A 24,440-nucleotide genomic window follows, 5' to 3' on the forward strand; every position below is an offset into this window, starting at 1 on the left:
TCATGTGTATTTCGTGCTTTACGGCATGAACAGCGTGCTGAATGTTTATGCTGTGTGTCGTGTATCATGCATATGAACCATTGTGTTGTGTGATGTGTTGGGTATTTGGTGTGCTGTGTGTTGTTTCGCACGGTGTTGTGATCCTCTTAAGCCTGTTGAGTTGTTTTGTGTACTTTGTTGTGCGTTGTTTCCTGCGTTATGTGCAGTCTTCCAAGTCGTGGAGCGGGCACGGTGTGGTGCTTCTTGTGCTGCGGCGCCGTGCCTCGTGACCCTCGAGCTGAGTATATTGTCTGGTGAGGGGAGTCCGAGGCACCGGCGTGTCTTGTTGACTCACTGCCTTAACATGGTCCAGCGAGGCTCCTTACAGTAGGAAGGAACGTGGGTGCTGGGCCTTTTGTGTCCCCTGTTTGCTTGTACGCGAAACAGCGCCCGAAGAAATGCTAGGGACGGTTCGTTCGCAGTGGGTGTGGTGGCGTTCCTTGAGGTTTGCTTCACCTGTTAGGTTCACCTCCGCCTCAAGCGCAAGGAAATACTTGTTTACACTCAACCGGTCTCGTTATGACCCTAATCAGATGGTCTCTACAGTGCCCTAAAGGGTGCTGGCTGGCTGGATGGATGGCCAGTTACTATGGTAGCTACCTGGGTTTCCTTGTTGCAGACGGGGCTTATACTTCCTCCTTGTTACGACCTGGCTGTTTACATCTTCGGTAAACATATTCCTCGAGTGCCACAGTAACATAAACTCCTAACCTGAGGAGGTGGTGTTAAGTCGGGGGCGCGGCCCCCAACCGACAAAATGACGTACAAAGCTCACGATCGCCATTCCATCCTTGTCGAGGGGGGCTCCGTGAAGGCTGGGGTTGGTGGCTGGTGCATGGGAGGCAGATCTGCAGGGGTTGGGGAGGGTGTGCCTAAATTTGCCTCTTCCCTGCCCCCCGACACAGCTCAACAAGATGGCCGGAAGGCTGGCTGAGTGAAGGGAGTGTGGAGGGGGCGGGGGAGGCTGCAACTCCCAGGTAACAAAACAAGACCGTGTCCGGGAGCCTCGCCAGACGTCGGGCGTCACGGCCGCCAGATGCAGGGCGGCGCGTGCGGCTGGGTGGAGTCGCAGGGCGGCGGCGGGTGGAGGGTGCAGTCGTGGATGGGGACACATGGGTGCTGATGGGTGGTGTAAGGTGTTGGCATACCTGGCACTATACCGCGGGCAAATGGCGGGCGTTGGCCGACCAATGACAGCGGTGGCGAGGCTTGGCCACACCCAGAGCGTCGGCGGCGCCAATGAGCGGCCCAGGTGGCGTGGTGCCCTGCGTGGCGGGGCGCGGGCCTAACACCTGCTAGTCGCCCTGGCACTACGTGAGGGCCCACCGGATCCTACACTCGTGGCGCCGGCATGGCACGCACCGTTCCATTCACACCCACACCGGCCATCTGCTAGTGAGTACAAAAAGCCGCCGCCCTCCAGGTCAAGGTCACTGGAGCTACGGTTAAGCTGCATAAGGTCATGGTGCAGCAGGGCAGTCATCTACCCGTTACTCAGAGCACCTTTTGGGGCTGGTCGGCACGGGAGGCGCGGGGCGGCCTGGACGACGCTCACATCCATGGCTGGCCAGGACTAAGTGTTCACGTGGAGAGTGTGATTTACAGAAGAATGAGAGGGGCATTCAGCACCCCGGAGCTTCTTGAGCAGGCTACAGTGAACACCCTCCCCACATGACGCTCACTCAAAGTTTTTCCTGCAGGTCCGAGGGTCAGCGCCATCCCGCGCCAATATGCGGCCTTCCTGACGGGCTCCTTCCGCGCTTGGCTGGCAGGAAGGAGCTAACAAGACCCCATACACGAGGGTGAGCGAATACAACCGACGTGAGTGTGTCCGAGGCAAGCTGCTCCAACGGGCACGAGAGCTGAGTCACCAGTACGTCGGTTCGACATGTGAGCTGCTATGGGGCCCATCCGAGCGTTCAGTCGCCTCTCACACGGCCTCGCTGCTGGGGAGTTTGTCACCTCAGCCAGCCCCTACAGCCACACGCCGGGCTACTCTGCTGCTCGTCGCCCATGCTGTGCCCACTCTAGCTCACCCCTCGGATCACACCACTCCGTTCTGCCGCACTCGCACCTCTTCGGTACCGTGTGTGCCGCAGACCCCCTGCGCGTTGGCCTGGTGTCCTCCCCTGCGGCGTCGCCAACATGCCTCTTCCCCTTTAAGAATCTCTTGCCACCAGGAGCGCCGTCGCCAGACACCTACTTGGCCGTGCCCGCTCAACAAGATGCTAGAGGTGCCAGCCAGGGGGCGGCGAGAGACGCTGAGGGGAGCGAGAGGAGGAGGAAGGATATCCTTGAACGTGGATGGGAAGACGGCAGTGACTTTGAGAGGAAGAGTAAAGAGGAGCGAAAGTCAAAGAACAAGAGTGGCGAAAAGAAATTGAAAAAGAGTGAACAAAGAAGTAAGAACAAACAACACAACGGTGCACACAAGCGTCATGAAAGGAAACCAGATTCTAAATGGGAAAAGTTTGGTGACAACAATGCGCATAAGAAAAATAAGAACGATACTAAGTTGAAGAACAAAAACGATAGCTTGACGTGGAAGAAACACCGGAAAGAGCATCGGTGGATAAAGAGTGGAGAGCAAAATGACTTGGGCCGAGACGGTAGGGAAGAAAAGTGGAATAAGAACAACGTCAACTCTGCGTCAGTCTCGTCCCCCCCCAGCAAGGGCGATGATCCGTGCACGTCGCGCATGCCATTCTCGGATGACGACGACGACGGCTACGGACACGACGAGGGAAGGGAGAAGGAGAGTAATGAAGACCCGTGGCCCATCTCAGACATCGTTGAAACGGAGGACGAGGAGGGGGAGGGGAAGTCTGAACAAGCAGAGGACCCGTCCAGGGAAGCCTTACAAGGTGATGGTCCTTTGCCGCAGCGCGTGAACAGTCCTGTGAATAACGCTGAGATTGCTGGTGTGCTGCAGCGAGAGCAGCCGACCTCCGCTGCGGAGCACAGCGTCTCGGTCGTAACGCAAACTGGAATCTCAGAGAGTGAGTCAAACTTCGGCACCGTCCTGCCCGACAGCCAGGCATGGCAGGATTCACCCCCGACGGAGGAGAAACATGATTTGCACCAAGATTACGATACGGATGAGGAACTTCAACTCGAGGAACAAGGCGAACATGGAAACGATGACAAAAGAAGGTCGGGGGAGGAGGACTGGCCGAGGGACGGCGTACGTGCCACGCAGCGCCTTCGTCCCCGCAGCTACAGGTGAGTCGCGTCAACACTTGTTTTCGTTATAAATCTGTGTTTGTGCACCTCAGAAATATACTCGACTTAATTTTCGTTCTGTCGGCACTTTGAGTCAGACTATGAAGTCTGGGGACCCGTGTGGGAAGGGGGGAGCGGGGAGAGTCGCGGAGGAGCAGCGGCAAATCAGTGTTGGTCTTTTCCTCAAGCATTTCAGTGCAGGGTGTGAGGTTTCGAGTCACGTGGGAGATGAGTGAGTCATAGCGAGGCTGCGTTGGCGGGCATCAGCGGGACGGGGGTGTGCTAACGTCTCCTCCTGGCGGTCGACACGTCTGCCTCACGTCGCTGATCTGATCCGGCTTGCTTGATGAGCTGTAAGAGCACTCAGCGTCACTTGCACTCCGACTGTGTGACTCAGGAAGGGAGGGCGCGGGCGGTGTAAGGAATGTCCGGCGGTGTGTGACTCCACAGGATGCGGCATGACGCTGTGATGGATATAATGAAGTCATCCATTCAATATACACTTTTAAATTACTCGCCACACACCTGCCCACGATCAGCACCATCTGCCTCCCGCTGACTATATACACGTGCAGAAGCTTTTGAGACGAGCGTTGAGGCAGCGGAGGTAAACGCAGTCACCGCCGAACAAGTTCCTGGCGCGCCGTCCCGAGCAAATAATGATCTCAAGTGACGGTTATGAAGAGAGCATGAAAAGGCGAGGCTTTGTTTGATACTTTTTCTTACTGTGACCGAAAGTGTGTGTGTGTGTGTGTGTGTGTGTGTGTGTGTGTGTGTGTGTGTGTGTGTGTGTGTGTCGCTGCACCTTCCGCTATTTTTGGACACCCACTTGACTGCAGCGACCTCGGGAGTCTGTGGAGGCGTACACATGTGATTGTATACACTCATTGCCTCACGTCGACCGATGTACTCGTGTGTTTGTTTATGTGTGTGTGTGTGTGTGTGTGTGTGTGTGTGTGTGTGTGTGTGTGCACTTATAGAGATACCTGCTATGGCACACGCCAGATTGGCACGCTCCCGGGTACTCTGAGTGGCACTGTGCGTATGTGTCGCGCTCTGTGCCTGAGGTCTGTTGTGACATGGTGTAGGCGGCCGGTGCCCTTGACTTACGGGGACTAAATCTGAAGCGGACGGGGAGTAAAGACTTGAGAACGCGCTGAGGAGCAGAGGGTTAGAGTACGAGTGGAGGGGACGAGGGTGGGCGGAGGGTGGCCGGGAGCTCAGATATAGGTGATAAGAAAAGAGATTGAGGGGGAGATCAAGGGGAAGACGGAGACTCAGGTGGAGGAATAAAGTGAAAACACACACACACACGAAGGGTAGTGGTAGACCAGATTCACGGGATGGAAACACTAATACTGTTGGAATGCCCGATGTACACTAAGAATAAATATGACGAAAGAATATAATAAGATGTAATAAAAATAAACGTTGTAAAAAATGAGTTTAAAGGAGATATGAGAGCTAGCTTGCATGTAAGTATAAGGTAAAAGATACACAAACACGAGGGAAGGTAAGAGAAGACTTCAGATCAATGGAACAACAACGAGTAAACGATGGAAAGTGACGTACAAACATAATATGGAATAACAAGAAAAGAAAACGACAAAACATGAAAAACGTGACGAGGAAGAGGGCGAAGAGAAACCAGGTTTTGTTGAGTTAATTGATTGACGGATCACAGGAGTTTAAAGATGTGGCAAGAGATAAATCACTGACGCCTTGGTGATAAGCGGACAAAGGGAAGAGTGATGTGGAGGGCGAGGCTGACGAGCGGATGACACAACAAAAAGCATAATGAGGGGAAAAAGCGAGCAGGATCTAAAAACACTTGAGGTATTATTGCAACAAAAACCAAGTGTAGGGAAGCTGCGTACCAGGAACGTGGATAAAGAAGACCTAAAAGAAGGGTAACAACGAACAAGAAACAAAGATAGCCATGACAGAGAAAATGAGTGGAGGGGAGAGGGGGGTATGGAGCGGGGGAAGATAAAAACAGAAAGGGGAAATATGCAGTGAATTCTCCCTCCCTTACCCCCAACACTAGTCACAGCTTTAGACTCCACGCCCCCCTCAGCGACCCAAGGCTGGAGGGGCGCTAAGTGGAGGCCAAGCGTTCGTATTAACCTCACAACAAGATGTGGCAACCCCCAACACATGTTTCTGATTACCCTGAGAAGGAGGGGTGGGGGAGGAGGCAGCCGTCGTGTTAGAGATGGATGAGGGACGGGGGAAGGGGAGGGGGCGTGAGTATGCGGTTTGTGGGCGGTGGTAACCCTTTTGTTGTCTTGTTGGATGAAGGAGGGATCGGGGCATGGATGAGAGGGGCGTGGGCATGAGTATGTGCCGAGCGTTGCTGCGGTGATTATAGTGATTACAGTCTTGCGTAATTACAAACTATTTGGACACGATAACTTCTGTTAAAGAGTCCGGTGTATACATGATTTATTTTTCGGTACTTCAAACGTGCGTGCACACACACACACACACACACACACACACACACACACACACACACGCACAAACGCGCGCGCGCGGGGAGGGTGGGCCGCAGGAGAGCTCACTGGCCTATTCTCGCCGCTCCTCGCTGCTCGGTGCCGCGGCGCCCACAACATACCACACACAACACGGGGGCCCAGATGGATGTTCACTCTTCCTTTGCTAGAGTAAATAAAACGCCTCAGTACTTTGGCCGCTTAGAAATAAGTGCCAGTATAAACTATGGTAAAGTGTACACAGGGGCGGAACCGAAATGTGGCGTGAGTCAGACCCCAAGTCAGTCGATGTCGATAGAGCATGGGAGGAGGCTCTCCTGCGATGATTATATGATGCAGGATCGTGTTGCTGGGAACCATAAATACAGAGTCCGACATGCAAACAAAGGCAAACAGACAACAATATAAATGAAGCTACAGCTTCTCAGCATGAACACCGTATCTCATGAGCTCCCATCCTCCAGACAATTCTTGCTGACGCGAGAGCGGAGGAGTCGCGTGTTCCTGAAGGCGAGGAGCTACCATCTGGGCCGCTGGTTCGTCACCCACTTCACCCACCCGTACCCGTCCAAGGACCAGAAGGACCAGTTGGCGGCCCGCACCAGCATGACCAGGAACCAGGTATGTACACGAGGAGGCGAGGACATGAAGACGCGGCGGTGGAGGCTGGGTAGGAATTCTTTGGGGTTCGTAAGAGCATATAAGGGAGGCGGGCAAACTGGGGTAATGGGGGTGGGGTGGGTGGGGAGATAATGAGGTAAGAAGGGAAAGCCATGAGAGGTGACGCATCTCTTTTATTATGATGATAATTTACTTGTTCTTGGATTTCATTTCGCGAGGGCAATGAACAACGTTTCACGTGAGTGTCTCGTCCCACTGTACATTTATATTCATTGATGCCGTTAATGGATACGACATCTCCAGCCAGTTGAGACGAATCTTTCTGTCGATGAATCGCCACAAAAGACAAGCCAAGTACGGGAAGGTGGGGCAAAACGGCACCCTTAAAGTTTCACTTCAGATGTTGCAGCAATTTTGTACTATATTCAGAGATAGTTGGTGTTTTTGCAATCTTGATTCATCATTAAATAAAATAAACTCTCTTTGGAAGAACCACTTTGGATCCTTTACTCATGAGAATTAATAAAAAAATTAATAAAAAAAAGCCACAGGTGGGCCATTTTGTACAATGGGTGTTACAAAACGGACCTCACATATGGGGCAAAAAGCCCTCGTATGGAAATGCTTGGTAACATGCCAAAACATACGTTTTGATAGAGAATCACACTTGAAAGATTACTTAACATAAAACTAAAATAATCTAGTTCTTATTCCATTAGAAAATAATTGCTTTTAGGCTCAGTAGCATGAACAACAATGATATCTAAACTACTCACAAATGAAATGTGATATTAGGTACCTTCCTGAACATAAAAGTTCTTATTCCATTACAAAAATAAATGATCTGTGGCTCAGTAGCATGAACTCCAATGAACTCTCATGAAACTACTCACAAGTGCAAGTGAAATTACCTTTCTGAACATAAAAGTTCTTTATGCATTACAAAAATAATTGTTCTTCTGCTCAATAACATAAACAGCATGAACTCACAAATGAAAAGTGACATTACCTTCCTGAACATAAAATTAATATTCATATAAAAGAAACAGAGAACACTTTGTCCTTATCTTTGTTCAGTGAAGTTGTGAGTTAGTTAGCAGCAAAAAATAATTATTGTTAAGTGGGCCGTTTTGCGCCAAGGGCAATGAAAATGTTAATAACAATCTCAGCGGAACAATGGCGGTGCAGAAGAATGTTCCAGTAGTCAGACTCATTCACAGTCACACCAAAGAATCATGCAATAACACATGAAATTATGAGTCACAGTATTCCTACAAACACGATTTTATCGGACCCTTACCAATAGATCAGCTGGTGATAAAATATTCTGGGATTTTTTCACACACAAACAAACGACGGCGTCCAAACTTGCTCCGGTATTACAGCTGACTAATGAGCCGAGGAGTAAGTCCATATCCTCATCAATAGCTGGCAGAAGATAAAAACACAGAAAACGGGCTGGTCCATATTACCCACCTGTGCCATTTTGCCCCACCTTCCCCTAGTTACAGAAGTTGCGCTGGGTGGAAAAAATATCTGGAATAAGTAAATAAATAAATAACTATATAACTATATAACTATATAACTATATATAACTATATATAACTATATATATAACTATATATATAACTATATATATAACTATATATATATATATATATCTATATATATATATAAATATATATATATATATATATATATATATATATATATATATATATATATATATATATATATATATATATATATATATATATATATATATATATATATATATAACTATAACTATATATAACTATATATATATATATATATATATATATATATATATATATATATATATATATATATATCTATATATCTATATATATATATATATATATATATATATATATATATATATATATATATATATATATATATATATATATATATATATATATATATATATATATATATATATATATATATATATATATATATATATATATATATATATATATATATATATATATATATATATATATATATATACACACACACACACACACACACACACACACACACGAAAGACATTATACTCTTCTCTTTCTAAATGTTTGGGGTGCTGGCGAATACAAGTGCTAAAGAGAGAAAGCTCACCACCGTCCACCGCACAAATCAATCAGCGTCCAGGCAAGTGCAGGCAGCACGCCAAGCGCCACGAGGGTGCCGCTCATGCCGGCCGGGCGTGTCCGCGCCAAGGTTACGGGCGGGGCTGCACCCTTCCATTGCTGGGTCAGTATGATCAGCTGGCAAGGCTCCCGGCTCACCCACTAACACCCAGTTGACTGCTCCGATGGGGCGCTGACGTTCCTCAGTACTATAATGGGCTCACCACTGCTTCGTACGGAGTTTTTACCTCTTGTTTTTTTTTGGCATACTCTCCATAGACTGAAGTAGGAACAGATTCGCCGATAAATGACTCGTATGGTTAGTGAGATCCGTACTTTTGTGTAATCTCTTGCGTGCTCGGTATTTCCGTGTAATCATATGTTGTTTTCATTATGACACAACAGCAGGCGGTAAGCAGGGGTGCCGGCCAGGTGGCAGCTGGCCTCGTACTTGCCTCGGCGGAGTAGCCCCTGTTTTACGGGTGTTGGCTCGCGCGTGGCATCTTGCCAATGACGCTCAAAGCAAAGATTTAAAGAATCAAAGCTGGACCACTGAATTGTGGAGCATAATTTTGTTGGTGCATCCCGTCTTTGGCACAAAGTGGAAGGTTTACCACTAGTAGAAGTAATAGTAATGGTGGTGGTAGTAGTAGTAGTAATAGTTTTAGTAGTAGTAGTAGTTGTAGTAGCGGTAGTAGTGGTGGCAGCAACAGCAACAGAGGAAGATGCAGTTATTGCTGTTGTCGTCATGAGTTATGCCACTGTTGTTTTTATTGTTGTTTACATGAAAACGCACACCCACAGGCACTTCCCTCCCACCCACACCTATATATATATATATATATATATATATATATATATATATATATATATATATATATATATATATATATATATATATATATATATATATATATATATGCGCCTGATAACTAGCAAGAGTAGTCTGCTTACGGGTGAGCGCAAGGACGGACAGGTGTGCTGGTGAGTGCGTTAGGCAGAGGTGAGCGGGAGACAGGCCACACGCAGCACCAAGGCAGCGGTGAGGGGAAGGCATAACAAGTGTGAGAAGTGGGAGCGTTGAGGAATATATTTGAACCCTTTGTTTCAGTTACCTAGCAGTCGTCTGTGTGTGTGTGTGTGTGTGTGTGTGTGTGTGTGTGTGTGTGTGTGTGTGTGTCTGGTCCTTTGTTCGAACCTAAAAGTGGCATCGCGTGCACGCACGCCAAAGTTGACGCCAGAGCCATCGTGTGCATGCCGCCCAGCAAGCGTCCGTCGGGGCGATGCACACGCCGCCTCACGACACGCATTAAGTGGTCCACATCTTGCCGCTTCCTGTGGGCTATATCTATTTGGCATGTTCAAGCGAGTCTTTACGGCGTGTAGTGCGAGGGAGAACACACACAAAAAAAAATGGCACAATCTCTTCATCAGCGGTAAGCATGACGGCGCGGCGCTCGTCTTGCAGCGGCGGTGTAAACAATCGCAATGGTCTACACACCATACAAGAGGGTGGGCGCCAAGTCACGGAGCGGGGGGTGGGCGGAGATTAATGGAATTGGAGGGCGGGGGGGGGGGGGGGGTAAGGGGACTCAAGGGGCGCGTGGATGAGCAGAGGATGATATCTCACGAAAATGGTGACTGAGGTGAACACATGGATGTAGAGGAAGGAGGGACGAGGAGGGGCTACATGTGACGCCTTCACCCTAAGGTCCCAGGTTGTCCGGCATTTCCTGAACGCGAGCATGGCTTGCAGCGACGCCAGGACACGGCAAGAACGTGCCGTGGGTTATACAAGAATTCCGTGTGTGATTTATGATAATATTGCACTACCGACCCAGCAGGACTGTGTGACTATTAACGACGACAACAAGAAATAGCAAAGGAAATAGTAACAGTTTGTAATGCAGGTAGTGGAGGCCAATGAAAAAGTGAAACACAACTAAAACCTTTTTGTCGGGAAGAGGCGAGGAAGGCGGGGAGGATGGAGGCAGCAAAGCCACGGTGGCCAGGCCAGGGTGGTGAGGGCAAGGGTGGGGTGGCACGGTGCAGCTGAAGCAGGGCGGTGAGGGCGCTACCAGCAAGGTGCGACCGCTAGTAATACACGAGCAGAGGGCAACAATGGCACACTGACGCTGCAACACGGCACTAAGAGCCTGGCGGGACGCTGGACTAAGTGGAAAGCAGAGCAAAACATGTGTAGCAAGTGGAAGGGTGGCAGCCTATAGTGGTAGGCGCGGCAGGGTCTGTGAGGAGCTGAGCGGAGGAGAAATAATCTGAGCGATTCTATAGGAAGCGTACGAGTCCCATTGAGGCCGTGGAGAGATACTGGCGGAGGGCCAAGCGATTGCACACACAAATACCCCCGAGGCGGTAGTGGCCGGGCGTGCGGGACAACAGCGGGCGGCGGGCGTGTAGCAGGCTAAAAAAGAGGAGGGACAAGGTAGGAGGGAGGCAGGATGGCAGGGGGAGGCCGGCAGGGAGAGAGAGAGTGGCGCCAAGCAGTGGGAGGGGGTGAGGGGTCAGTCAGTATGTGTTGTGGCAAAAAGATTATAGGGGGGGGGGAAAGGGGCGGAGGGGGGCAGTGGTGTGGTGGGCGGTGCTAAGGGGGCTGGGTACGAGCTTGTGTGGTGTGGTTGGTGTGAATGTCAAGGGTGATTTGTGATGTCTGCGTTGTGGCTGTTTGTGGTGTGGTGAAGTGTTGTGGTGTAATGTGGTGTGGATGGTATGGTATGGTATGGTGTGGTGTGGTGTAATGTGGTGTGGATGGTATGGTATGGTGTGGTGTGGTGTGGTGTAATGTGGTGTGGATCGTATGGTATGGTGTGGTGTGGTGTGGTATGGTGTGGTGTGGTGTAATGTGGTGTGGATGGTATGGTATGGTGTAGTGTAGTGTAGTGTACTGTAGTGTAGTGTGGTGTGGTGTGGTGTGGTGTGGTGTGGTGTGGTGTAGTGTGGTGTGGTGTGGTGTGGTGTGACGTGATGTGATGTGATGTGATGTAGTGTTGTGATGTAGTGTGGTGTGGTGTAGGGAGTGTGGCGTGCGTGGGCGTGCTGTGTGGCGATTGCACAGTATGAAGTGTGTTCGATGTTGATGTAGAGCGGAGGAGGGAAGTGGAAGGTCAATGAGGCATGTTTCAGGTTTGCTGGTGTGAGGGTGAAACTGGAGGGAGGGAGGTACACGAGGAACCTAGGAATGCTGCAGGACCGGGGGGGGGGGGGGGGGTCGAGGGATGAGGAGAGCTGAAGCGGTCATAAAAGATGCTAATAAAAGTAAGACAAGGTAAAATCGTGACCATAAAACCTCCGTGTATTTCTCTTGTGAAGTTTTGTGTTTTTAGTAATCATAAAACAACAAAAACAAGGGAAGAGCGAAACGCTTCTCTCAGCCCCCCATCAAGCGCAAACAGTGACACACACACACACACACACACACACACACACACACACACATCACCACCACCGCAGCCACACAGGAACTTCTGCCCACCAAAACACTTACTTGACTCTCGCACATTTTCATCACGAGCAACTGTTTTCCTTTTGTCAAACGTTGCTGGCAAGTGTTAAGTAGTGTAATTTAGATATTTGTGTTTTCTTCTTTCTCGCTTGCTTGGTGTTTGTAGGTCATATTTAAGTAGAATGTTGCTGTATGTGCACCTTAAGCTACAACCTTGGACTTCTTGCGTACATACGATATAACTGCAGAGAATGCTGATTAAATTTCGCGGATAACAATTCGTTGCATTTACTTTAAAAGAAGTTACGGAAACTGAAAACATAAAATTATTTGATTAAAACGTAAATAGTTTAAGGAAAATGGAAATTTTATTGGAGATAAGCGTAAAACTGGCACTTCAAAGACAGTAGACAGTTTACGGAAATAAAATGGAGTTTAATGAATGAATTGTGGCGTCAGCTAATGAGATGTTGATAATCTAAAGACAAAACCGCGTGCGGCATATGGAAAATAGTTAAAGATTTGCGCATATAAGATAAATTAACTGAACCTACTAAACACCCGCCCCACCTCAAAGCTCTTACTTGGGGAGCGACAGACCTTCCCGCAGCAACACACGGCGTGCGGCTGCCTAGCGAGGGAAGGGCACGCCGGGGAGGGGTGCAACGCCCTTCTGTACTGCGAGTGTGCTCCTTCCCTCCCCCCTTTCTCTTGCTGCTTCTCCCCTCCCTTGCTCCTCTCCTGTGTTCCGATTGTACTGTACTGGTATGATACTGATACGCCCCCCACCACTAACCTCCATCCCACACCTACTCCCACCAAACTCCATCCCACGCCTACCCCCACCAACCTCCATCCCACGCCTACCCCCACCAACCTCCATCCCACGCCTACCCCCACCAACCTCCATCCCACGCCTACCCCCACCAACCTCCATCCCACGCCTACCCCCGCCAACCTCCATCCCACGCCAACCCCCACCAACCTCCATCCCACGCCTACCCCCACCAACCTCCATCCCATGCCTATCCCCACCAACCTCCATCCCACGCCTACCCCCACCAACCTCCATCCCACGCCTACCCCCACCAACCTCCATCCCACAACCCCAAAAGTGCTTACCTCCTTCTCCCCGTGCCTTCCTCTCGTTCCCTCAGTGGTTCCTTCCTTTCTGTGCTCGTTGTACTGTAGAGTATTTTTTTTTTACAACAAAGGAGACGGCTCAAGGGTACAAAAAAAGGAAACAATAATAAAAAAAAGCCCGCTATTCGCTGCTCCTAATAGAATGATATGCTCCTAATGGATTGATATGCCTCCCTCTCTCACCCAGCATCCCACTATATACCCAACCCACCTCCCTCTACGTGTGTCTTTCCTCTAGTCCCCTCCACCTCTCTTGTTCCCATTTTTCTGTGTTGCGAGTGTACTGTAGACCGATACGCCTTACCCCTCTCCCCCCCTCCATCCTACTACACCAAAAACGTCCTTACCTCCCTCCCTCTTAATGTGCTACCCTCTAGCCCCTTTAACCTCCCTTATCTCTCTTTTTCTGTGTTGCGAGTGTATATACTGTAGACCGATACGCCTTACCCCTCTCCCCCCTCCATCCTGCTACACCAAAAACGTCCTTACCTCCCTCCCTCTTATTGTGTTACCCTCTAGGCCCCTTAACCTCCCTTATTGCCCTTTTTCTGCATGTATTGCGAGTGAACTGTAGACCGATACGCCTTACCCCTCTCCCCCCTCCATCCTGCTACACCAAAACCGTCCTTACCTCCCTCCCTCTTATTGTGCTACCCTCTAGTCCCCTTAACCTCCCTTATCTCTCTTTTTCTGTGTTGCGAGTGTACTGTAGACTGATACGCCTTACCCCTCCCCCCCTCCATCCTACTACACCAAAAACGTCCTTACCTACCCCTCTCTTAATGTGCTACCCTCTAGTCCCTTTCACCTCCCTTATTCCCCTTTTTCTGCATGTGTTGCGAGTGTACTGTAGACTAAAGTCCCCCCCCCCGCCCCCCTTTTTCCCCACAATTGCCCTCACCCACCTGCTCTTCCTCCACCCCCTCCGCCTCCCCTGCTCGCCTCCAGACCCCCGGACGGCTGGCTGCCTCGGTGCACTGAACTACTAATCGGCAGACGTCTGCGCAGTCTTGTTACTCTTATAATCTTGGTGAAGCGACCACCGCACGGATCCTCGAGTGTCCTCATGACAATGGTATCGTGTTACCACCACCATCACCACCCTTGCCCCCTCAAAAAGCGACCCACAGCTACCACAACCACCACCACTGCTACAGTTATCACGGTTAACTCCCCCACCCCAGCATAAAAAATAATCTCCACAGACAACACGGTAACATAGTAATTTTCGGAGTCACCATTCACCTCTGTATCCTATTACTGGTACCAATGTACATCCACACACATCTTTCATTCAAATATAACGCTTTTCATCGAACTTTAATGTTTTCTTAATTGTATAGTTTTAATCAATATTATTGACAGCCACAATCACAACGTACTTCAATACCGATAACATCAGACTAAAGGAGGGGTTTATTTTTGTTTAACACGATGTTCAATTGATTCATAAGAAGAATATCACACCTTGTACAACGGAGATTGGATCTTACTGGCCCCATCGGTGTGTGTGTGTGTGTGTGTGTGTGTGTGTGTGCGGTGGTGGTAACTTAAAAACGTGTCGGCTTTTTCTATCTTGTGGTAACGTGATGATGTGTTGCAACATTAGTACTCACGAGTGGCAGTGTGTGTGTGTGTGTGTGTGTGTGTGTGTGTGTGTTGCCGTGAATGTAGTGGGGGTGGTGGGAGGTTTGATTGCGTAGTATCAAGCCAAGCCAACTCCTGCCACCAAGCCTGCCGTCATCTCCACTCTACAAGAAGAAGAAAAAGAAGAAGGAGCAGAAGAAGAAGAAGAAGAAGAAGAAGAAGAAGAAGAAGCAAAAGAAGAAGAAGCAAAAAAGAAGAAGAAGAAGAAGAAGATAAAAAGAAGAAGAAGCGAATAAGTAAGCATCAATAAGAAAACAGTCAACATTTAAATACATTAGTAAAACATCAATCAATACAAGACCTTTCAACATGGAGGAAAGCAAAGCCAAACGACAAAAGAGAGGAGGATGAAGAGAGGAAGAAGTATGTAATAACGGTAAAGAGGAGGGGCAGGAGAAGGAAGAGGAGAATATAGGAGGTAACGGAGAAATAAGGGAAGGGAAAGAGGACAATGTAGCACCCCATCACCTTCATCTCTATCTCCCCCTACCTTCACATCCTCCCCATTCCCCCACACCCCTTCCCCTCTCCCACCCCTTCCCCCCACAGGCATTAAGAGGCACGAGGAGGACCACACCCTCAACCTCACTCTCTTGGCTTGCACAGATGAACATAAAACGAAGAATGAAGCCAAAAACACATACAACACAAAGGTCCCTGTTTACGTACTCCTTCAACCATCTATCTTGGGATTAACGTTTGAGTGTGTGTGTGTGTGTGTGTGTGTGTGTGTGTGTTAGTTCTTATTCTTTTATGCCAAAGTAGGTAGAAGCGTTTACACACACACACACACACACACACACACACACACACATGGTTTGAGAGGCAGGTCAGTCCAAGGCCAAAACGGATTTGCTCTACGCGTCTAAATATGTTTGGATGAGAGAGAGAGAGAGAGAGAGAGAGAGAGAGAGAGAGAGAGAGAGAGAGAGAGAGAGAGAGACCTTAACGAAACACCGACTTGTACTACGCAACGCTCGGTCACGTGGTTTCCCTCCCCAAAAGGCTCTGCGGGCCCGTGTGATGCATTCTGAGTGGATGGGAAAGAACACGAATAATATTTACGTTTTCTTTGAGAGCCTCGAATGAATCTTGAAGGAAAATATTACCGGGCGGACCCAAGCGCATCCCGGCTATTTTCGGCGAGGCTAGCGCTGGGAAGCCTCTGCCCAGGTGAAGGAATTAAGAACACTTGAGCTATTACTGTGATGCGAGTACGGCGCTCACACACACACACACACACACACACACACACACACACACACACGCTTGAAGGAATGTTTTACCGAATTGAAATCTTGAGTGAAAAATATGGAATTAAGGAATTTGATAAAATGCTCGAAAGCACGAGCTTCAGTCAATCTTGCAAATATACAAATATATTAAAAAGGTGTCACACACACACACACACACACACACACACACACACACACACACACACACAGGAAAAAAAATCGGTGGATAATAAACTATATCATGGTGGTGAATTTCACGAAACGTATGTGTTCGTTCTTCCTTTCGAATTAGTTGATAAACTGGTACCTGTGAAAACTGTGGAGAGTAAACTGTGTTAACTCTGAAGCCATACATGCCGTGTGGTCCGGGGCACTGGGCTCTTACCCACCACAGGCTCCAGGGGCAATGTGACGAAGATGAACATCGAGGCCATGCGCAGCTTAGCGCATGGCCCCAACTTTACGTGTAGATTGAAATGTCGATCACTAGAGCATTCACAATTCATAAATATGGAAGGGACTCATACTGGAAAAAAAATCGAAGTTTCACGTTTGTTGCTGAATTTTTTTCCCCCCTTGCAACGATCCTTGGTAATGCTTGTAAGCGACCATCAAATATAGTTTGCGAGTAAAACATCACCACCACCAGCCTCCCGAGCCTCAACACGCTGCCACCCACGTCTGGACACCACCTTTGCCACCTCCTCAACCCTCAGGAAGGTGACAAGCCATCACTACACACAGTTTACGTAAAAGCTAGGCGTGGCGGGGGACGGGGCGAGGCGAGGTTATTCTCCGTGGAAATGAACACACACACACACACACGCACGCGTAACCGCAAGGCACTGATTAAGTCGTCGGGGCATGATAATCACAACACACCCATTGAAACCTGAGCCGCCCGCCACTTACGGGGAGGCGGCGGTGAATGACGCCCTAATAACTCACGCTTCCCCTCACTCTCCACCACCACCACCACCCTATAATCACCACCACCCCTGCATCTCCTTTCATCCTACTCCCTCTCCTTTTCTCTCATAACTATACTGCCCTACATCTTTTTCTCCTACGTTTCATTCTTCATGTCTCATTGCCGCCACCCTTGCTACTCTCCTCTTACTCCATTTCTCATCGCTGGCGCTTTCCTTCATTTCCTTTATGCAATTCTTTCTCCTTGTCTCACGACCAAACCCCCTCACCGGCACTGCTTCTCACACCTTTTCATTCTTGTCTCACTCCTTCCATTCTCAGTCAGTCTCCTCTTCCACAGTCTCTCATTGCTGGCGTTTTCCTTCATTTCCTTTATGCAATTCTTTCTCCTTGTCTCACGACCAACCTTTTCATTCTTGTCTCACTCCTTCCATTCTCAGCCACTCTTCCACAGTCTCTCATTACAAGCGTTTTCCTTCATTTCCTTTATGCAATTCTTTATCCTTCTCACACCTTTTCATTCTTGTCTCACTCCTACCATTCTCAGCCACTCTTTCACAGTCTCTCATTACAAGCGCTTTCCTTCATTTCCTTTATGCAATTCTTTATCCTTCTCTCAAGACCAAACCCCCTCACCGGCACTGCTTCTCACACCTTTTCATTCTTGTCTCACTCCTTCCATTCTCAGCCAGTCTCCTTTTCCACAGTCTCTCATTGCTGGCTTTTTCCTTCATTTTCCTCACTCGATTTTTTCCTCTTCTCTCATAGCTACAGTCCTCCACCACTGCCTCCCAATCTTATTCACTCTTCATCTCTCATTGCTATACCATCTTCAGTCATTTCTCATTGCTGCCGCCTTCATTCATCTCTTACTGTCGAGCCCTCCTCCACTTGCGCCTCCACCTCATCGCTACCTCCCTATAATATTACGTCTCACCTTCTACTTCCTCCACTTATTGTTACCGTCTTCTATTATGCTTTTCTCCTGTTTTCTTTTAATCTCTCTTGCTACGACCCAACAAATCTTACGTATTCGCATCCATCTTATTCTTCCTCTACAGGTTCTGCAACATTCGCCCTCCTTTTTCAATCCCATTTTTTGTCTTTATTTCCTCATCGCTACCTCCCTGTAATATTACGTCTCATCTTCAACTTCCTCCACTTATTTGTTACCGTCTTCTATTATATGCTTTTATCCTTTTTTCTTTTCGTCTCTTTTGCTACGACCCAACATATCTTACGAATTCGCAACCACCTTATTCTTTCTCTATAGGTTCTGCAGCATTCGCCATTCTTTTTCAATCCCTTTTCTTTATTTCCTCGCCTCATATTACTGAACATTATCCTCCATTCGCTTCCCCTTGGTTTTTAATGCCACTGTTTTGCCTTCACTGTTATTTACCATCTCTTTCTCTCATCGTTACTGCCATCTAATCCCTCTCTCCCACCCTTTCCTCTTTGGCCTACTGCTGCCTCTTCCATCTCTACCCTTCCACCCGCTTTTCCCCCTCCTGTCTCTTTCTTCATCTGTTACTGCTAGAGGTTTTCATACCCTACTCACCCCTTTTATCATTCCCTACCATCACCTCTCTCTCTCTCTCTCTCTCTCTCTCTCTCTCTCTCTCTCTCTCTCTCTCTCTCTCTCTCTCTCTCTCTCTCTCTCTCTCGTAGCCTCTCCATAAGCCACCTCCTACCCCTCCTATCCCAATACTTTCTGCTTCCTATTATTTCCACCCTCTCAACTTCTGCACCCTTCCCATTTTCCTCCTTCCTTTGCCACTCCCTTCCCCTCGTCTCATTCCCTCTTCCCGTCTTGCCCTCCACGCCCCCTTCCTTTACTCCTATTACCGCTCACTCTCCACCGCTTCATATTATCCTACTTTTCTACGGTCACATGTTACCCTTGTCCCCTTCCCTCTTCTCCACTCATATCATGGCACTCTTCCCTACTCTCATCCACCTCCTTCCCTTGCCTCTCCTTCTTATCCTCCGTCCTGTCTTACTTTTTTTTTTTTGTCTCCGGTTGCCCTTCCTCCCTCTCCTTCCCCTATCTCTCTTCCCATTCTTCTTTTCTTGTCTCATTTTGCCCTCTCCCTCTCTTTCATCGGTTGTACTTTTCCTCCCCTTCCTCTTCATCTCCCCTTTTCTATTCTATTCCTTTTCCTCTCTAAAAGTATATCATTCCTCCCGATCCCAATTTTTTAGTTTCCTAGTGCCCTTTCCTTTTCATCCATTAGTAGTACTTTTTCTTTCATCTCCATGTACCCCCCCCCCCCCCTTTCCTGCCTCTTCTTCACCCCCCCCCCATCACTACACCCGGCATATGGTCCGGGTGTCGCTGGTGCCAGGCTCGCCGGGGTCTGTGGGCCTTGCGGTAGCAGATATAAAGGAGGGGCGCGACACCCACTTGGCCGCCGCGACAGATTTGTGTGATGCCCGTGGCGGCGCAGCTTGAGTCACGATGATGGCTGACCTGCCGAGGGGGTGCGCGGGGCAGGGACGGGAGGGGAAGGGGGAGGGAGGTGCGCGAGTGTGTGCTGGGGAGAAAAGAGGGGAAGATGAGAGGCAAGGGAGAGAATGGAGGAGGGAGGGACGGAAAGAATGAAAGAAAGAAGGTTAGGGGGTAATGAGGGGAATGTGGAGGGGTGAGGGACTGGGAGGAGAGGGAAGGAAAGAGGGAAGAGGATGCGAGAGAAAAGGAAAGGGATAGTGGGTGTGCGGGAGTGGGAGAGGGAGGGAAGGAAAGAGGGGAGGAGAGTGTGCGAAGGAGGAAAAAGGTTAGGAGAGGGAGAGGGGAAGAAGAGAGTGAGGAAGAGAATGGAAGAGGGAATAGGGTCGGGAAGGAGGAGGGGAAAGAATGGAAGGAAGAAGGATGGGAGGGAATAAGGGGAATGGGGAGAGGTAAGGGGGAGAGGGAGAAATGAGGTTAAAAGAAGGTAGAGAGGAAGGGAAAGAATGGAAGGAAGAAGGAAGGGAGGGAAAAAGGGGATTATGGAGGGGTGACGGGGTATGCGAATGGGAGGGGAAGGGAAGGGAGAGCGGGCGAGTGTCAGGAGTCGGTTCGTGATGTTATCGCTGACGTGTGTGTCATATATTTTCCTCTGTTCGGTGATGTCATAGGTTTGTTTATACGTTTTTTTTGTCTGCCCGCTCTCCCTACTCTCATCCCCCCCTCCCCCTCATCCCCCGACTCCGCTCTCTTCTTTAGTCACGTGACACCGGGAGCCGCGTCGTCTGGCAGTAGCTGAGCAAGGGGCGAGCGGTGACTTTTGCTACTTTATTTTTTTTTACTTATTACTTTCCTTCCGTTTTCGTGGAGTGGACGTCGACGAGGAAACTTGTGTCGATGCGTTAGAGTGAGGCGCGGCGTCACGGAGGCAGCGTCACGACCACGACCTCCTAGCTGCGTATAGGTAAAGGGATCTCGGACTGCTTGACGGGCTGGGGGAGACGAAGGGCGGCGTTCCAAATGAGGTGTCTGGTCCCATTATCCTGCCACGGTTGTTGCTCTTCCTTCCATCCTCAATAAAGGCTCTATATGTCCCTTACTTTTTTTTTTTTTTTTACAGCAGAGGAGTCAGTTCAAGGGTATAAAAAAAGAAGGTAACAAATGTAAAAAAAAAAAAAAAAAAAAAAAGCCCGCTGCTCACTGCTCCTAAAAAGAGTTATATAGAGGAGTGGCCGAAAGATAGGTCACTTTCAGGAGAGGTGTTCTGATACCCTCCTCTTGAAATATTACATTTTCCCTCTCTCCCTCCCTTTCGTCCTCCGTTTTGCCCTTCTCTATTATCTTCCTAACCCTTCTATCTTCTCCTCCCTCCCTTTCGAGGCTATATTTCCCCTTCCCCATTCCCTTCCTTACTTCTCTATCTTCCCCATTCCTTCCTCCCTTCCGTCCTTCCTTTTTTATCTTTTCTATCTCTCACTTACCCTTTATCTTTCCTTTCCTCCCTTCCGTCCTTCATTTTTTCCCCTCTCTTTTCTCTCCCTTGCTCCTCTATCCTTTCCTCCCTTCCTCCCTCTCTTCCGTCCTTCATTTTTTCCCCTCTCTTTTATCTCCCTTGCTCCTCTATCCTTTCCTCCCTTCCTCCCTCTCTTCCGTCCTTCATTTTTTCCCCTCTCTTTTCTCTCCCTTGCTCCTCTATCCTTCCCTCCCTTCCTCCCTCTCTTCCGTCCTTCATTTTTTCCCCTCTCTTTTCTCTCCCTTGCTCCTCTACCCTTCCCTACCTTCCTCCCTCCCTTTCGTCCTTCCCTTTTCCCTTCTCCTTTCTCTCCCTTGCTCCTCTATCCTTCCCTCCCTTCCTCCCTCTCTTCCGTCCTTCTTTTTCTCCCTTCTCCTTTCTCTCCCTTGCTCCTCTATCTTTCCCTCCCTCCCTTTCGTTCTTCCTTTTTTATCTTTTCTATCTCTCACTTACTCTCTATTTTCCCTTTCCTCCCTTTCGTCCTTCCTTTTTTCCCTTCTCCTATCTCTCCCCTGCTCCTCTATCTTTCCCTCCCTTCCTCCCTCCGTTTCGTCCTTCCCTTTTATCTTCTCCATTCTCTCCCTTGCTTCTCTATCTACCACTCCCTCCCGTCCTATTCTTCATCTTCCTCTCCCTCTTTTTCTCCTTCCCTTCCGTCTTTTTCCCTCCGTTTTTTTTCTCTCACAGCTTCACATCCACCTCCTCCTCTGCCTTCCTTCGACCATCTCTATTCTCTCCCTTCCTTCCTCCCTCCTTCATTCTCACCCCTGCCTCTCCATCTTGCAATCGTTCCCTTCCTTTCATCCTTCCTCTCCATTCTCACCCCTTTCTTTTCATCTTCTGGTCCACTCACTATCTTCTTCAAGGCCAAGGGAAAGGGCAAAGTTCCCCCGAGACACGATGAGACACGCGTCACAGTGCGGGGCGGGGCACGGAACACAGGAGTGGGTGCCATTTGTGATTGTGAGGTATACTTCGGGAGGGGAAGGTGAAGGGTGAGGGGCAGAGAGAGAAGGAGGGGCGGGGTGCGTTAGGGCGGGTGACCACGTGTATAACTAAAGACGTCCATAGTTGTTTGACGGTGTGACGATATGTGAGTGTGACTTCGCCGCAAGACGGTAATACATTTTTTTTTGTAAAGGAGGCAGCCCAAACAAAATAAATATGTTAAGATAAATAAACATAAATGAGTAGTTGGAAATAAATACAAAAGATCGCTGGCGCTGCTTCTGTGAAAAGTTGATAGTAAGAAGTCACCCATCTGCCTGAACGCCTTTTAATCAGTGTGCCTGTGTGCCCCCCCCTCCCCTCCGGCACCACGCGTTATTGCCAGGGTACACAGAGTTTGCTCGGAGGGGAGGGTGGGGGGGGGCGCCAGCGTGAAGGTCAGGAAATCATCAGTGCCAGCGTTAACAAGGTCTGTGTGTTGGCCCCCACCAAGGTCACGCCAGACCCACGGAGTACTAGATCGTAGGTGCAGTTTGCCTTCACGCGGAGGAAACAAATGTGCAGGTGGCGTTTAAGTAAGTCGCGAAAATGTATAGAGAGAAAAGAAAAAAAAGCCTACACGAACTTCAAATGATTTTTTATTACACGAAGGCAGGGAAATCAAGGGCAAACAAACAAAGAAACAAACAATGACCGCTATACGCTGCTCCAACAAAAGAAAACAGAACGAGAGCCCGGAGGAAAGGTCAATAATAACATAAAAATAATAACTACCAATTCCACAACCAGATGAAAATAACGAGACTATGGGTCGTATTATAAGATATTTCGCCGCCCAAGAACACACATTTGACAAGGCTTTCGTAGGAGTTGTGAGCATTTCCAGGGGTAGTTTTATGACCCTGGTGGTAGTGTGACCCTTCCTCTGTACCGTGAACCTGAAGAAACACGCATTAGAATCCGACTGACCCACTCTTTGACCTTTAAAAATAGCTGATGTAAGAAGCGCGTGTCTTATAATACCAGCCTTTGAGCCGCATCAGTAAACCTTTCGGCTCCCAGACACATATTTGACAAGGCTTTCGCAGGAGTTGTGGGCATTTCCAGGGGCACATTTATGACCATGGTGGTAGTCTGGCCCATCTTCTGTACCGTGAACGTAAAGAAACACAGCCTGATAGAAAACAAACAAACCAAAACACGATACATTACGGCAACCCAACTTCACAGATAAATAAACCGAAGTAAAAGGCCACAGCTACGTCACGGTCTTTATGGCGAAGGTGGACAGAGGAGGCAAGACTCACGAGGGCAGTCATACGTCGGTGCTCGTCACGCCTGCTACGTAGTGACCGGAAGACAGCATTAACCCTATATCGCCTACTGTGATGATTTAGATACTGTAGAAATAAGTGAGTTGTAGGTAGAAATTACAGAGCGTATGGAATATTTGACGAGTGTGACAATTTCATCACATTCTACTGAGCGTCTCTATGGTGTGGCAAGACTGTTATTTAATGGTGTCTTGCATCTATACCCTCTTTTTTTTACCAGTAGTTAGGTGATTGTGGAAAATTATTCAGGTGTTATAGGGTTAATAGAGGGTCGATGCTTCCTGAACTCAACTCTGCACCACTCTCCTCCTCTTACGCACTCAACACTCGCTTAACTGATAAAACAAGACCGAGGAAAATGCAAAGGAAAACAGTAATTGAAAGAGAGAGGAGGAGAGGGAAGCTGGAGAGGGAAAAACAGCGAACAGCGGAGGTAGGAAGGGAGGGAGAGAAAGACTGAGAGGGAGGGGGTTAAGAAAGGGGAGGGAGGGAGAAATATAAGTGAAGCTAAAGAATGGAGGAGTAAAAACAAGAAGACATGGGAGAGAAGAAGAGAAGGAATAGAGGGAGATAAACACAGAGGGGAAGATGGGAGGAAATGGAGGGGAGATAGGGGTGGGGAAGATGTAATAGGGGATAAGGGGAATGGAGGGAAAGTGGGGAGGGAAGAAGGAAATGGAAGGGAGGAGGAGGAAGGATGGAGATGGTATGGAAGAGGGAAGATGGGAGGAAAGGAAGGAATGGAGGGGGAAAGAAGGAAGGGAGGTAAAGATGGAAGGGGGGTCGAGGAAGGAAGGGGGAAAGGTAAGAGGGAATGGAGGGGGAAAGGAGAGGGAAGAGGGAAGATGGGGAAGGGATATTTTTTTTTTCATCAGGAGGGGGGAGTCAGGCAGGCGGGGAGGGGAGGGAGGGAGAAGGGGTAAAGGGAATGGAGGGGGAAAGGAGGGAAAGATGAAGGGGGGGATGGAAGAGGGGAGGTGGGGACGGGAATTTTTTTTCTTTTTTGCATCAGGAGGGGGGAGTCAGGAAGGCGGGGAGGGAAGGAGGAAGGGAGAAGGGGTAAAGGGAATGGAGGGAAAAATGAGGGAAAGATGGAGGGGGGGGGGGAGGAGGGAAGATGGGGAAGGGAATTTTTTTTCTTTTTTGCATCAGGGAGTCAGGCAGGCGGGGAGGGAAGGAGGGAGGGAGTGTAGTCGCACACCGTAGCGCCTTATAGTAAGTCCTCCCGTCCAGTGCAAGTGAGTGTGTGGG

General features: G+C 48.8%; 1 protein-coding gene across 1 annotated transcript in view; it reads left to right on the plus strand.

The window, feature by feature from the left end:
• The first annotated feature begins 835 nt into the window (after nucleotides 1-835).
• LOC126986844 (uncharacterized) overlaps nucleotides 836-24,440 on the plus strand; it is a 30,917-nt gene continuing 7,312 nt past the window's right edge. Inside the window, exons 1-3 of the mRNA XM_050843286.1 lie at nucleotides 836-1,434; nucleotides 1,740-3,261; nucleotides 6,221-6,377. Of these exons, the coding sequence (XP_050699243.1) occupies nucleotides 1,940-3,261; nucleotides 6,221-6,377 (1,479 nt within the window). The 5' untranslated portion in view covers nucleotides 836-1,434; nucleotides 1,740-1,939. The remainder of the gene's footprint in view (nucleotides 1,435-1,739; nucleotides 3,262-6,220; nucleotides 6,378-24,440) is intronic.

Source organism: Eriocheir sinensis, chromosome 63, assembly GCF_024679095.1.
Source record: "Eriocheir sinensis breed Jianghai 21 chromosome 63, ASM2467909v1, whole genome shotgun sequence".
Taxonomy (NCBI): domain Eukaryota; kingdom Metazoa; phylum Arthropoda; class Malacostraca; order Decapoda; family Varunidae; genus Eriocheir; species Eriocheir sinensis.